The sequence below is a fragment of the Opisthorchis viverrini genome, assembly GCF_000715545.1.
Source record: "Opisthorchis viverrini unplaced genomic scaffold opera_v5_82, whole genome shotgun sequence".
Taxonomy (NCBI): Eukaryota; Metazoa; Platyhelminthes; class Trematoda; order Opisthorchiida; family Opisthorchiidae; genus Opisthorchis; species Opisthorchis viverrini.
The window spans coordinates 771,010-786,529 of NW_008751738.1; the positions used below are offsets into that span (position 1 = coordinate 771,010).

The 15,520-nt window shown below is 44.7% G+C and overlaps 2 protein-coding genes across 2 annotated transcripts in view; one reads left to right on the forward strand and one right to left on the reverse strand.

Moving 5' to 3' along the window:
• The window catches only part of T265_04768 (hypothetical protein), a gene marked incomplete at both ends in the record, with an annotated part of 64,066 nt that overhangs the window by 40,575 nt on the left and 7,971 nt on the right, over positions 1-15,520 (reverse strand). Inside the window, one exon of the mRNA XM_009169593.1 lies at positions 7,743-8,535. Coding sequence (XP_009167857.1) covers positions 7,743-8,534 — 792 coding nt within the window. The remainder of the gene's footprint in view (positions 1-7,742; positions 8,536-15,520) is intronic.
• T265_04770 (hypothetical protein) lies at positions 9,775-9,990 on the forward strand (the record flags this gene model as incomplete). Its single annotated transcript, XM_009169595.1, has 1 exon — positions 9,775-9,990. One exon carries the CDS (start codon positions 9,775-9,777, stop codon positions 9,988-9,990), a length of 216 nt encoding a protein of 71 aa, XP_009167859.1.

Sequence of the window (15,520 nt, forward strand, 5' to 3'; positions counted from 1 at the left end):
GAAATTAGGTGATACGATTCTAGTGGTATTTAGGCATGAAATAAATGAAAGCATCCGTTATATTGTGATCCAGCTTAACAGTCATACGAAAAATAATCCTGAGACACCATAGAAGAGTGCGAAAGGTTACCAAGAGGGAAAAAGTAGTGAGGAACTAACGGCGTGAAGAATTTCCAAGGAGAAACTGGGAGTTGAAAAATACATGCCGATTACAAAGAAACGAACATAATTAAGAACTACTTGGTGAACTGGAAAGTTTCGGTGCCCCAGTAGCGAAAGTAACAGTTTGACCCTTTTTTAAAGGCAAATTGTTTTATGGTACATACGGAAAGCGACAGTCAAATATCGCATCTACTTCCCATTGAGACTGTTTCCTGCCATGAGCGGAACGGATTACGGTTGCTCGGGGCCCATAAGCAGGAACCATAGCTGAACGTATCGCAATCCAGATGAACAGTGTTCATTTGGAACATGATGCGACTGACAAATTTAGCATCCCTGTGACCATAATTGCGGAGCACCCGGGTAGTCTAAGCACAATATTTTCCGGTTCCCCAGGAGCATGGAAATCAACCTAAAAACGTGTCACCGTGGAGGGAACCTACGAATGGGTTGACGGTGGATGCCACGCCTTAAATAGTAACCTCAGAGAAACTGGTAATAGCTTATAGCAGCTGTGTTGCGCAACCATTTGATGGGCTTCTTAGGTAGCTAGAGGTTGAATCTTGGGCTGAACAAGTGAACAGTACAGTTCAGCAGTATACTCGTATGCGATGGGATCAAACAGCTACGAGCCAGATTGTGTACCTAGATCGTTCGCGTTTTCCGAACGTAGGGTACAAATACTACTCTTACGAATCTCAATTTTCAGAATAACTAAGCACATTTAAGCCATCCGAAGTTTTTTGAACATACTTTGATAACCGATAAAAGAGTGGCCCATTTTTCCCATTAGATCCATTTTAGATAACTCCACCGACTTCAGGTGAACGGGATAAAATACAAAGCCACATGTAGTTGAGATGAAACATACAAAACAAGTGGAACACGAATTCATACTATAATTGTAAGACGAAACATATAACTCCATTGTGGAAACAGTTTTACAGTCAAAGAGATGATAAACTGACAGGTGCAACGCGATGAACAGTTCGTATTTTGCTGTTTTTGAACAGATGCAACAATAATAAATACAATCTAGTCGGCAGTGAAACATTAACGACTCCTTGAATTAAGTGGCGGATAAACACACGCAACTAAGAGCAAGGGAAGGACTACAGTAGTTCGGTTTACAAACTCCACACCTACACCCCCTATGGGGTAAGATGATAACGGGTATGCATATTGGAAAGCCTGGTTCCAATCAGCGTCCGCTCTCAGACGATATGTATTCCAAGCTGCTCTTGATCGACAAACCCCCCCATTCCTAACATAGATCGATTTTCAATCAAGTTTATAAGTGATTAGGCACAAGCCAATCAAAACACGACAGGTCCCATTATGGAGATAACATATCCAAACAATGGACACACTCCCATACTGAAAAAACGATCTGCATGTTGACTGTGAAAACGAAAAAAACCACCTTCAGATATATTGAAACATGAAGGTTAAAAGCCAGTTCCCTTTCAGTTTACCGACGGATTCCCGTCGCAGCGTTGTGAAAGAAGTTTTTTTTAGTTCATCAAGTGCGGCAAGCTTAAGTGCAAAGCAGCCTATTACACGCAACCTAGCGAATTGGATAACACTGGTCGTATCCTGTACAAATATTAACCGTTCAGCTGTAACAATCTTTCGGGGCATAGCTGTCATGCAAGATGAAGGAGACTCGACGGTTAAGATAATGCTAGTTGCCCGGGAATAGATAGGAGCGGTCGATATTCTGAGTTCGAAGCACGAACCTATCGGTCAGTAATTTGGCGCACTAACCGTTGAGCTATCTCGTGTCCCGAGGAACATCAAGTTTATTTTTTTCGCCACACAAAGCGATAAGGCGAAATAAAATGTGTTCCTACATTCCTGTGACTAAAACACAAAGATTGGTAAATGAGTACAGTACGTAGGTTTTTTCCTTTTACTTCGGTTTGGCGAGTGAAATCAGTCCTCGAAAGCAACACCAACAGTTTTTCAAAAATGCAAGCAAACACCTCTACATAAAACAGACTGTTTTCGAAATCGCGTTTTTTTGCAAGCGCCCAATCACAGTAACACCTTAGAGCGTGGCTTCCCAAGAATTCCACGGACGAACCTAGAAAATGACATTTCTTGTGAAAAGTTAACATTTGTCGAATCGGGAACGAATTTAGAGGATCCTGTTCCAATCGTCCAGTCTAGATTGATTCTTTTTGTCCAAATGGAAAGATATGATTTCAGACTAATGAAATAGCATACACATCATATGATGTTTGTCTCAATATAACAGCTTGTCTGGTAATCCAGGTGGTATTGACATGTTCGCGCGATCAGCCTTCAACTAACCCCTCCAAACCCTACCTCTCTGTTCAGACATCCAGTAGTAGAAACCGTTATTCCTGATGTCATTATTTGCTGCACTTTTCACGTTTTGTTAACTGGTAAATTCATATAAACATCATTTGAACGGCCTTCTTTTGTCCTGGAGCAATTATTCTGGTGAGTCCAGACAAAATTGGGCAAACAGACCTGAATTTCGCGCTCATCAAGGCTTATTAGTAGTACATATTCTCAGTTGTGGCGAGGTTTGGATTCCGAACGTCAGACATGCGAGGGGCGTGTTATCGTTAGTTCAACCGCGCACACTGAACTCACCAAAATTATCACGCATGAACAGGCGGACACGCCCACCCTGGAGTGACGTTCGAATCGCCCGACAAACCAATCACATCACTCAAGAGTGAACATCTGTTCACGCCTGTTCAGACTTGATAACCCAGCATGCGCTGGTGAATTAGTGGCAATACGGCCGCCTCGTATGTCTGGAGTACGAATCCCGGCACAGCTAAGGAAATACACCGCTGAGGAGCTCTGGCGAGCGCGAAATTCGAGTACATTGCCTCTTTGGTACAGACTCACCAGAATAAATGCATCTGGACAGGACGAAGACTGTCCAAACGGGGAGTGATGTGAATCTAAACTCTACAAATCCCACGGCCACCTAGAACTGGTAAAATCCTCATTTATTCCCACTTTCTTGCCGACGTTTTGCTACTCCAGACCGAGTAACTGCAACAGCACTCGCCCACTGTCACGACTATGAGTGCAAGTCTGCACTTCCACACAGCGGGTTACCATATTAGATTCAGCTGTTAGATTTTCGTTCTCCGACCCGTTAGTCTATAACGCAATCGCTTGATCATTGCTGGAGGCTACTCATACGTTCAGTGATTTGGATAACGGTCATCCCTCTAGAATAGTCTATATCGTTTTTTTAAACCAACAGATTAGGAGTGATCAATCAGGCAACGTATTCCACCAAATAACCATAAGATCACCCCATATCTAGCCTCAATCTAGAGGAGAAAGCATCAGCTATGCTAGCAACAAAGAATCGAGAGCTTTTGGCCAAGTTAAAGCTGGAAGAGCATATTTGGCATAATTGACGGGGCAGAAGAGTTCCTTAGCATAAATGTTGGTTTTGAGGTCTACGGCAACCAGCCTGTCAAGGTACGCCACACAAACTAACCTTATCCCAAAAGTAGCAGCACTGCTAAGATAGATCATAAGTCCAAACGACAACAGTTCAGCACTAAGAAGTGTTTGCGGCAAACATAGTAAGCGCTCTGATTGTGATCCTTTTGAAATAGATCATAAGTCCAAACGACAACAGTTCAGCACTAAGAAGTGTTTGCGGCAAACATAGTAAGCGCTCTGATTGTGATCCTTTTGAAATAGATCATAAGTCCAAACGACAACAGTTCAGCACTAAGAAGTGTTTGCGGCAAACATAGTAAGCGCTCTGATTGTGATCCTTTTGAATTTTACCAGCGGCATTGCCTAGGCCAATGTTCCAGCCATCATAACAAAACTTCAGTTCCTACTTTATCCGGCAACCTGGCTGCCAGGGCCAGTCGTATGATACCGTCCAACAGCGCCTTCCCATTTAGATCCCTTTGACCATTTTTATGAAACAGAAATTTCTATCCTCTTCCCGTTATGAGGTTAGATACTGAGAGATCACTTCCTGTGGCTCAATAAAAGCGCATAATCTACATACTTAATTGAACTTAAATAAACCTACTTGGTTACAGTAACTGTATGGCGGGCGATGACACTGATGCCCTATCCATGACGAGGAGCCTAAGACAAATCAATATTTGTAAAGCCACTGGGGTGAGGTCTAAAAGCTGTAGCGAGGGACTACTAGTTAGCTCCGTACCACTCACCGATGGTCTGAAATACTGGTCACGAGCAACCTGATCTTCGGCTCTCAGAATCATCCGACTGTCCCACTTCAGACAGTACTGAAAAAGGGTTCATCATCCTCACGACCATCAATCAGGTGATGACACAAGCGACTAAGCAACCAGAGCGGTCAACTTTGTCTACCAAAGTAAAAAGGCACAAACGTATGACTAGATGGTCTGTGGAATCCGGATAAATGATATCCCGGGATTCACAGGTCACACAATCGCCCAGTAATTAGCCCACTAGGATATCTTCTGATAGGCGACGTACGTTGGTTAACATACCTGCGAGCATCAAGGATTAGTTAATTGCCTGAATGTGGTAAGTGACCACACCAGACTAGTTCAATTATGGTTGGAAAAGTTGCAAATTATTCCACCCTCAACTTGGAGGACCGAGTGATAGTGTTTATCATTCCCCTTTTTGTTGAAAGGTCCGGTTGGATGCTGCTTCGTCATCTCTTTGTACAGTTCAGTAAGCCACTGAGGTATGCTGGGGTATGATATGGTCCAATTTCCTGCGATGGTCCTATTGCAAGCAAAGTTGCTAAGATGATCCTTCAGTTGAGGGCCGCACTTGACTGTCCAGGAAAAACTTATAGTAGGCTGGATCCTCCAACATTAACAGTTTCCGATAAGGAGAATGACAGAAAATAGCTGAACCCGCATACCTGTCCACAGAGGTAAGCATGTTACCTATTGCCCAACGCAAGTCATGCAAGCAACAACAGCACTGACAAAGGAGAATCTCTGAACGTCTGAATGGGGTGCTGAACAAAACATGTGCCGGGCCAAAATATCTATTTCCATCCGAAATGCGGCGAATCGCCGGTCAAGAAAACTACAGGTATGCAGTTTGAGGTTGTGAAGAGTGACGAGTTAGAACGAATAACGAAATAAACGGGTTTCGATCCTAATTAGAAGTGTATTCCATGCGTCACATGGTGTTTACAAAAACATTTTTGTCTAATTTCAGTCCACTGGAATTTTTTATTCACATTTTCCGGTCACCAATCCATTACTATAAACTGCTATAAATGACGAGTTACTCAGTTTACAAGAGATAAGCACGTTAGCAAGCAAAGGACAGCATTCAAAGTAGTCTTTCTGGTACATACATGAGTGATCGACCGATAAGATTATATTAGGGAGGGGGCAGCGGGACCCCGTAGGAACCACAACTGTACACGACTAATATGTTTATCCACGGGCCCAAACGGCAGCGTACAACAGTACGCGATTAAAAAACCCCATATGGACGTAGAGCGTGCATGTGTTGTGAGCGTGCGTAAGCGCCTGGCATAACCGGCACAGCGATAAACGTGCGCACACACACACACTGTCTGATGTAGCAGCTAAATTCTGCGGCTAAGGCACACAGGTAAACACCTATGGGTACGCATCCAGATGGCGTGCAAACGAATGTGTGCATGCACAGCCATGCATCAGCCTACATGATGCCGTTGCTAGGCAATCGATTCTCTGAGATAGTCTAATTTTGTACATGACCATGAATGAGGGAGCAATACGGTCCCGTCTGATGTGACGACTTCGCAATGTGATCGGAAAGAACAATTCGGATGCAGATCAACAACACAGATCTGCATCGAGAAGAGGACACCATTTTATTACGAGGAGCTAACGGATGATAACGATCGCGTGCTTTTAGAGGGATTTAGTTGGTGATTGGGAAGAATACTGAAAAGGACAGGTAGAGCGCTGCAGCTTGAAATTAACGACAGCTACATTTCCCATATATTCGCCCGTAATTTTCCAAGAAAACCCGAAAAATCCGCAGTTCCAGAAGCACTTTTTTACGAGGGCGAATAAAAATCATGCAAACCCGAAACACCTGTGGCGGATGCGTTGGTGACACTATCTGCGAAATGGGGTCGGCTTCATTTCGTTTTACTGAGGTTGGAAGGATAACTGTTGGGCGCAAAAAGTCAAACCGAAAAAACTACAGCTGAATCCGTGGCTGTTAACAATTCAGTCCTACGCTTTCATCATCCGGCCTAAACAGAGGAATCTGATGTACATGGTGTCCACAAATGAACTACTGAGCAAAACGTCGACTGTGGACCACTCAACCTACAGAGCTATGCACCCTCAGTACTTTTTATTGTGCCGCTATCAGTGGAGCAGCAATCAACATGGTACTGTTATCGACCGCCTTTCCTCATAACGCAAATAGCCTAATGTAGATCATTACAAGGACCACACCCTTGTAGAATAGTACTGCCAAAGTATCAGTAGGCTCTGATCGCTCCAGTATGGACCACGCACATAATGGTCAGACTCCGCGCAAGAAACCGTAACTTTGAGTCCTACGAATGATGGATGAGACAGCCGTTGGATTATCACCAACGGGGAATAGGTGTGCGAGAAACCATTGATCGGGTGTTGAGTGGAACACAACAATTTTCTCCAACATAGATTAGGGCTCGAAATTATTAAGGTGTTAGCGAACAAGCTACCAACCGATTTGATCACAGCTGGGATTTCCCAATCGCTTCTTAGCATCCCTAAGTGTCACTTGGACGACATAGTAGGCGTGCAATATAAATATGCTAGCAATGGGTGGAAAGAGAGCAATCAAAGTGGAAAGTGCCAAGAGAAAAATATGCTACTACCTGCATGCAAATCAACTGGGGGATAAATTATGTAGGTTAGTAGTAACTAGGAGACAGACATATGCAAGTGAGAACCTGGTTGGACCATTTAATAAAACATGATAAGCAGAGTACCTGGTTCACGATGGAAGCCATCATATTCGAACCGGCAATAGCTACGAAATAAGCACCATGACAATGATTCCCTACACAGAGCCGCTTTCATAGCTCCTCTGTCACAGACTAAAGGAATGCGATGCGCATGAACCTGAAAACAGTGACCAGCATAGAGATTACAGTGATCACACTATGAGTCCATTTCTGAACTGTATGTTTCTTGATCAAGGCACGTCGATACAGAACTGGACATTATGTTGAAAAACGTCCAACTTTCTCCTAAGAACCATGAATCCCTATCGGGTTTCCATCACTCATATTTACTGGAGAGAATCTCGCGTATTTCCAGTCCCTATGTGGATCGCAGGCTACAAGCAGCGTTCCACTTGTCCATTGTTTATTAACCGCAGCGCGTTCTAGATGAACTTAGGGAGACACACTGTGCTTTTAGGCCTTACTATGATAGCTCAAACGCGATGTTGTTGTGCATGATTGGTCGTCACAATAGGATAAAACACTATCCACTAAATGGTGGCCACAGATTGTATGATAACTAACGAACCTACAGCCGTTGCCGTAGATTCAAAGGTACGGTCGTTTACACGCACGATAGAACAAAAGAGTGACTCACTGGAGAAAAGGAATCCCCTGAGAGTGGTGGCTCCGGTGAGGTAGAATTTCGCGACACCGAGCCAGGTAACCGGGAATCTAGAGCACCGGAGTCCAGTTGGTTTGACAAAACCCTGGCTGAGTCAGTATTGAGTATGCCATTTTTCGGCTCTGGTGGTTGTCTGGATGGGGACTGTGAAGGAGATGGGTGAGTATATCGAAGAGGAGGCAACAACACCGGTTTAGGAAGACCCGTTCGAGTGGGAACTGGTATCCGAGATGCCTTGGACGTAGATCGGTCGCTTAAGCGAGAAATCGGTGGTAAGGGTAATGAAGATAAACCCTCCACTGGTGCAGATCTACGGGAGATGACAGGAGCACAACTAGGAATGGGACTGATGTGAGAGACGTTGGTGCTTGGACCGGAAGCAGAGATGATGACTGAGTTCGCAACCACTGGGATATGCTTCTGGGAATTACCGTTTATCAACGGTGATGGGGTATGAACCATCCTATCAGACTGTCGAGAACCTGCAGCAGAACAATCGGATGCAGCGTCGAGCGTACCCGATAACGAAGAAGACAGTGAGGAGGAAGATGAAGTGCTGTCATCCATGAATTTCAAATCATTCGAGCCAACCACATCCACAGACGAAATAGAACACGTATCAGGTTGGTCATTCGCGATGTGATTCGTGTGAAGTTGATGGTCATTGGGCGAAAAACCCTGTGTAGTGGTGGTGAGAATCCCGCGCTTCGCCAACTGTCCGGGAGTAATCCTGTTCTCCAGCGATCCTGCGACACTGGCATTCATTCTGTACCGAAAGCAAAACAGAAAGTCCGTGAACAAAATCCAACACCAGGCATCAAAAATTTGACGGCACAATAACCCCCACAACACACGGAAACAGCACGCGAAGTATTCCTCACGACAAAATCGTTTTCTGGTAATATTTCCCCACCTACTTAAGTGAACGAAAGTGCAGGTGATCTACAGAGCGACTGAGAACGCAGGATAACCCAAGGGAGAGTACCTGTCGGAATATAATCCGGATATGAATAGGGATACAGTTAAAAAAACAGACTCTGAAGCCAATTGGATAGTACACGAAACAAACCAACCAAGGTAAGAAAAAAGATGAAGTGCGCGTAACAAAGATTAAGAACCCTCCTAATCACAGTCCTATCAAGAAACGTTGTAAAAACGTGTTTCCACTGGTTTATGCCAAAGATAGCTCAGCGTTAGAGCACAAATTTATTGACCAGAAGGTCCGTGGTTCGAACCCGGCCTCTGCGTCTCGAATTCTCCTGTCTAGGTTTGGGCGACCTGGCAGTATCCCAGCCCTCATGCTTCCTTCGGGTAGCATGGCAGCTAGGCACAGAAAGGGCGTTACAGCTGAACGCCAGCTTCAGCACGCTTTGAAAAAATGTCTGGGTGATACCTCAAACAGTGTCACTTCAACTGCGTCTGATAATAACAATGATAATAACAAATGATCATTCAGTCGTAATGTCGTTTCGGTGCCTAGCTGCCATTCCACCCAAAGGAAGCAGGAGGGCTGGGATATTGCCAGATTACTCAAGCCTTAAAAGGAGAAGTCGAGAAGTCGGGTTCGTACCACAGACCTTCCAGTCAGTAAAGTCGGGCTCTAGCCACTGAGCCATATGACAGAACGCTGTCCCTCAGAAAACGCAGAGGTCCTGGAGATGGGGAAGGCTTTGGATTTCCCACATTATCTCAGCTGGCCAAAAGTACACAGGTATCGGTGGTGCTTTTTGTGAAAAATTTATTTGCAGGGCGATTGGCTAACCACTTTGAAGAAACCTGACCCTTAACAGTCTCTGGGAGGTTAGGCAGCTTGGTGATTTGTATCACGATAGTCCCCAGATATCGATTACCTGGGCACCGGGTCAGACCAGTAAAAACCAAATGATGTCAGAAAAAACACCTTTGTTCTGCCTTCACCAGTTTGATCGATATATGTGAATTCAACCGAACCCAACTACCCAGTTTTGACTCAGTCTTTATAGAGAAAACATTAGAAAGTAATGAAATGAATCGAAGTGTGGACAGGCTTCGGAACACCTACTCTGGTCGGTCGAATAACAGGGACCTATCGAATAGATCACAGTCATCAGACAACGAGGTTTTCGATCAAACCACTCACGGTAAAGATCGGCTCACAGAAAAAAAGATGTCTACTGACTTCCGCGCCCGTGTACGCAGTGAAAAGGTGGTCAAGGAGGTCCTTTCTCCAGACACTACATAAACGGTCGTATGTGAAAACCGGTTGTATGCTTAAATAAACATCTAACAATTTGAATGGTTTGGTATTGTCACCGGACTGGTTGAATGTACAGCTGTCCAGACCCAGGCTATCCGCCGATAGGGACGTCGATACATAGCTGATTTCGAGGTGATCGCCAACCGCAGTTGCTGTGGCCTCCTTAGAAAAGATAGGACTCGTTTTACGACTTTGCGAGTTAAATGTGCAGGTTACAGAGACGGCAATGCCATCATCAATGAAACGCACGGGCTTCAATAACGGGCAGAACAGACAGTTTTATAAGTAGTCCCTGATACGTAAGTGCGCAGGAAGTATAGTTGACGGAACTGTGTTGGACAGACGTAATGTTATAATTCAAGCCGGTTCTATCAAGCTGATCTTGACAAGCGATCTTGACACTCAAGAACTTAAAGAAGACAGTCCAATGAATATACCTGCAGGCGAAAGTCATGCTAACGGGCAAGTGCTTGATAGTAAACGAGAACCAAACTTCAAACCAGACCACAGGAAACATAGCTGAACCGAATCGAAAGGGTCTAGCTACTGAAGCCTCAAGGTTTCTGCGATAAGCAAGAAACAAAGCCCAGGGGACCGTAAGCATCACCAGGCCTTTCAACCCGAAAGACCAATGTTACGTTTAGGTTCTGTATTCACTGTCTACAACGAAACAATAGGACAAACTCAAGGAATAAATGAAAGCGGGAGAGTAGATAGCGAATATACGGGCTTTGGGCGAGCATCAAAACTGCTTGCTGGTGACTGAGTAAGATGTCCTCACGGAGCGAAAACCGTTAACCTGGTCTCTGGCTACGAAACGCATACGGAGACGGTTGACACATTTGGTGCATTAAATTCAGGGGTACAGTTTCAATATCATATATCTTGACGGCAGGAGCGAAAAACTAGATGCCTCATAACAGGTGTAGGTAGTACCCGCAAAGCAACTCAAATTAACAAGCACACTTTGGTGAACAGCATGAAGAAAACTTGGTTTGGCGGAACAAGGACGCTCGTAGCGGGGAGCCAATCTTGAAGACACTTCCGGTGCAGCGAACGAACTCATGGAAATAAGGAACTGGTGGCATATAGCGGATAGTATGCTGACACAGGATTTGCGTATGGTTTGCATCACCGTCAGCCAACGTACGCTCCTGCAGCAACGGAGAAGCGTTTGACGAAGCACGTGTGAACAAAAAAAAACAGACATTCTGCGGGCGGTGCAAAATGAGATGAAAAATTATCATGATTCCAAATGACCAAATGACTTGTCAGCCACATTCCATCCCCAGGCAATATGGATGAAGGGTCCACTACTCACGCGGAAAGCTCATTTTTGATCCTATACCAATGTGCGCGTAAGGAAATTGATATATCATTACCAAGAGCAGTCGCGGCACATGATGAATATAAGGACTACAAAAATCCAACCAAATGAACGAAATGGCAGCAAGTGTTTTCCGTGAGTGCAAGGAGATACTATTCAGCATCCTGGATAGAGCAACAACTGGTCAAGCCCTGGCCACCGATGCGTCTGGGGTACTCTTGCAATCCATACATCCACATTTTACCCCAAGCCAACGGAATGGGTGAATGATTTGATCGTATTATGAAAAAACGTGTTCGAAATGAATGGAAAAAATACAGCGGAATAGTGATAATTGCCTTCTAACTGCAGAACAATCTCATTTGGACTAATGTCTGATCAGGAACTTACATTGTTTTAGGATACAGGTCCGGCGAGAAAAGAAAAAATGGTAAGCTAAAAAGCTGAAAACGCAGACATCTTGAAACAGAGGAAGCAACCCTCGATTCCCACTACCCTAACTTACGTATAAATTCCGTATAAACGCGACATCGCTCTCTGAGACATCATTATCATAGGAATTTTTCTGTACCGCGGGGAGTAGCAATGTTACTTTACTCCTCTAGAATGTATACGGCATGGAAAGCGAGCATAAGATGCTTTGTTAGATATATTAAGCAGTTTTTCGACTGGACTGGCGAGTTACCTTGTACACCTGTAAAAATTCCCCATGAGTGATCCTTTAACGAGACTCATGATTGCTGAGTAAATCAGTATTGTGGATCCATTGAAGATGCCTCAAAGCGAAAATAAACTGTTTTCTGGTTGCTTGTGACGATGCCTGGGTCATTCGGCAAACGGCGACCAAGCGATGTATTGAAAACGATCAAAACCAGGGCCCAAGTGTATTTTAATTAGTATCCAACCCAAAGACCTCCCTGATCAGTAACGCAGTCAATCACTCAGGTCCAAATAAACCCTACCCAGTAATACCGCTCTACAGCGACCACTGGCAGTTACTCCAGAGAAGTGGACGCCGTTGAGTAACTTTAGGAGAGAATGCTAAGGAGTTTTAGTGCACAACAAATCAGATCAGATTAATCTTTTACTAGTCAACAGCTTGGATTTCTCATTCGATATTCATCTTGGAAGCGACATGAGTCAGTTCAAACTGAACATGTAGTGGGCTTTCCAAAACACTAACTGAAAAGGTGGTGAGACAGCACATGGTATTTCAGGCCAATTTCAGCTCAATTGTTTACAACTGATAATATCGGTCATTCGCATTCCATAACTATCATTCGGTAATACCACCGTCGTAATAAAGCATGCTTGGGATGACCGGAAAACCTCGAAGAAAGCGGCCACAAACAAGGGTTCAACGAACCACAGTATGAACCGAAGTGATCAAAGACATCACACGATCAAGAAATTCAGACTCCATAAATTTCGCTGTGCTAATATCCAATCCACGAGTGGATCAAGATACTTAAAACAGAGTATGTCCTAGACTCTGATACCAAAGTTGAATGTGAGTAAAAAAAATGTGTGATTATGATGCGTCGAGGAAGAAATTATCCGGGGGGGACATGCGACTGGAAGCGATACGTTATTTAAAATAAGCGTACAAGTAAAAAATAGAGAAGCCCCCCTCCGACTGATTCCGTTTAACTGACGGTGTCTGAGCAAATAGTAATGAAAAACATTCCTGTACAACCAAACTCCTCAAGAGACAATACGGTAGCAAGGTTGTTTGTTTGCAATCCTGCATCGCCTAAGACCACTGCCACCACTCAGAACCCAAGCGGAGACAATTTCCGGTTCTCAAAAAGGCTGATACACTCCGCAAGTGGCTTGTCGTAAACTCAGTTACAGCAATCGGTTACAACCCGATCGTCGCTTTGAAAAACTGGTGTAACCAATGCTGACAAAACTCCATATCAACAAGCGATTTTTGAAGAGGTCGATTATTATGTATCGCGCAGGCACACCACCATTCACTGATGGAGGTGAACAGTAGTAGTAAATAGCAGTCGTTCAGCTGTAGCAACCTTTCGCTGCCTAGCTGCCATGCCACGAGGACTGAAACACTGCCAGTTTGCCCAAGCAGTTATTTCGCGCACTAACCACTATAGCCATCAGCTCCACAATGCAACGGTGCCGAAAAGTAGAAAAAAACTGCTGAGGATTATTCACTGACGAAGTTCCGATTTATCACATTTGTTCTCGCCGCATCATCATTATCGAAAGCACGACATCCGTGTTCAACACCGATGCTTTACTGCCGTACCACCATGATTTATTTGAAAGTCTTATTGTGAAGAAAATAATAAAGGTGAACGGGAAAGGGACTTAGTGCAAGCTCACTACAATCATTCCGAGATGCCTACACCTCCGAACACTCATTCAGGCAAGCTGGATAGAAACTGACTGCAAGATTGCCACTGACATCGGTTGGCAGCCATATCTTGCAGCGTCTCCAACCAGATGCAGGGAGGATCACGCGGTCCCCATCCTGAAAGGCGAGTAGCACCGACAGTACCCAAACGTTTCGTGATTTCTTTCATACCCCTTTGCCAGGAAAAAAGAAAAAAGCGTTCAGCTGTAGCACCCTTCCGGTGCCTAGCTGCCATGCCACCCGAAGGAAGCACGAGGGCTGCCAGGTTGCCCAAGCCTAGACAGGGCCTCTGCCAGGTCAAGGATTGGCCAATTATCTGCTTTCACCACTCTGAATTATGCATGGAAAACAGCACTATCTTTAGCGACTAATGGTTGGGCGTACGCAATACATGTCCCAACCAACGCAGCTTCTGGTGCTGGACACATTCTTCAATGGAAATACCCTTTGCACAACCGAAAACTCGCTTTCTAATTGCCTCGTTACGGATTCGCCGACACAACCCACGCGAGCCATGGCCCTGAGACAACGATTGTCGATCGAACACCTGAAGACGTCTCAGTTCCGCAGCCCGAACAGGCCAAGTCTCACAGCCACGCAACAAAATAGCTCACTGTAGCTTGATNTTCGGCATACGTAACACATGTCCCAACCAACGCAGCTTCTGGTGCTGGACACATTCTTCGATGGAAGTACCCATTACACAACCGAAAACACGCTTCCTAACTGCCTCGTTACGGATTCGCCGACACCAACCCACACGAGCTATGGTTCTGAGACAACGATTGTCGAACACCTGAAGACGTCTCAGTTCCGCTACTCGAATAGGCCAAGTCTCGCAGCCATACAACAAAACAGCCCGTACTGTAGCTTGATACACACATCCCTTCAGATTCAGGGAAACATCCTTTTGACGCCTTAGGTGTCTCAAGTTAGCAAACGCGGCCCGAGCCTTGCAGATTCGTGCATTCACCTCATCTGTCACACTACAGTCAGAACTAATGCAACTTCCAAGATATGTAAAACGCTCCACAACTTCCACAACTTCCACTCCAACTTACCAGCTCATTAATAACACACTTGCAAGATATTTGAGTTTGTTGTTATCCAGTGGTTGTCCACCACATTGTTGAGCAGGAATCACGCTAGTTCCGCAGGCTTCAAATCCAACCTCACCGAACCAGATGAGAGCAATGTCTGTATCATCTGTTCCTGTTTGATGCTTACATAAGACACTGGCTGGCTGTCATGATTTTTGTGTGCTTATTCTTAGGCTTACCACATAGACTCGTATTGAACCTTCGTATGTACATTTCAGCTCATGTACGGTTGTTCATAGACAAGTAAAACGTTGGTTATCCTCGAAAACCTGGACTCTGTTCTAACTCTTTCTCGGACTCATTCTGAACGTCTCAGTTTACTTGTCTAAGAACACAATGGACCCACAACTACGACCTCGGTTCTTCGACGCTGACCCAAACTCCGCAGATGCAGCAAAACGCTGGAATCACTGGTTTCGTACCTTCGAAACCTATCTGAAAACTGTCGAATCTTCTAAACCCGACAAACTTGAAACTCTCATCCACTTTGTGAATCCGTTAGTATACGATCACATTGCTGATCGCACCGACTATGAATCTGCAATCGACACGCTACGGAAATTATATGTTCGTCCGAAAAATGTCATATATATGCACGCTACCTGCTACAGACCTACAAGCAGGAGAGTGGACAAGATATCGATCAGTTCGTACAAAAACTGAAATCATTAGCCAAAGACTGTGAGTTTAAATCTGTGTCTGCAACTGAAT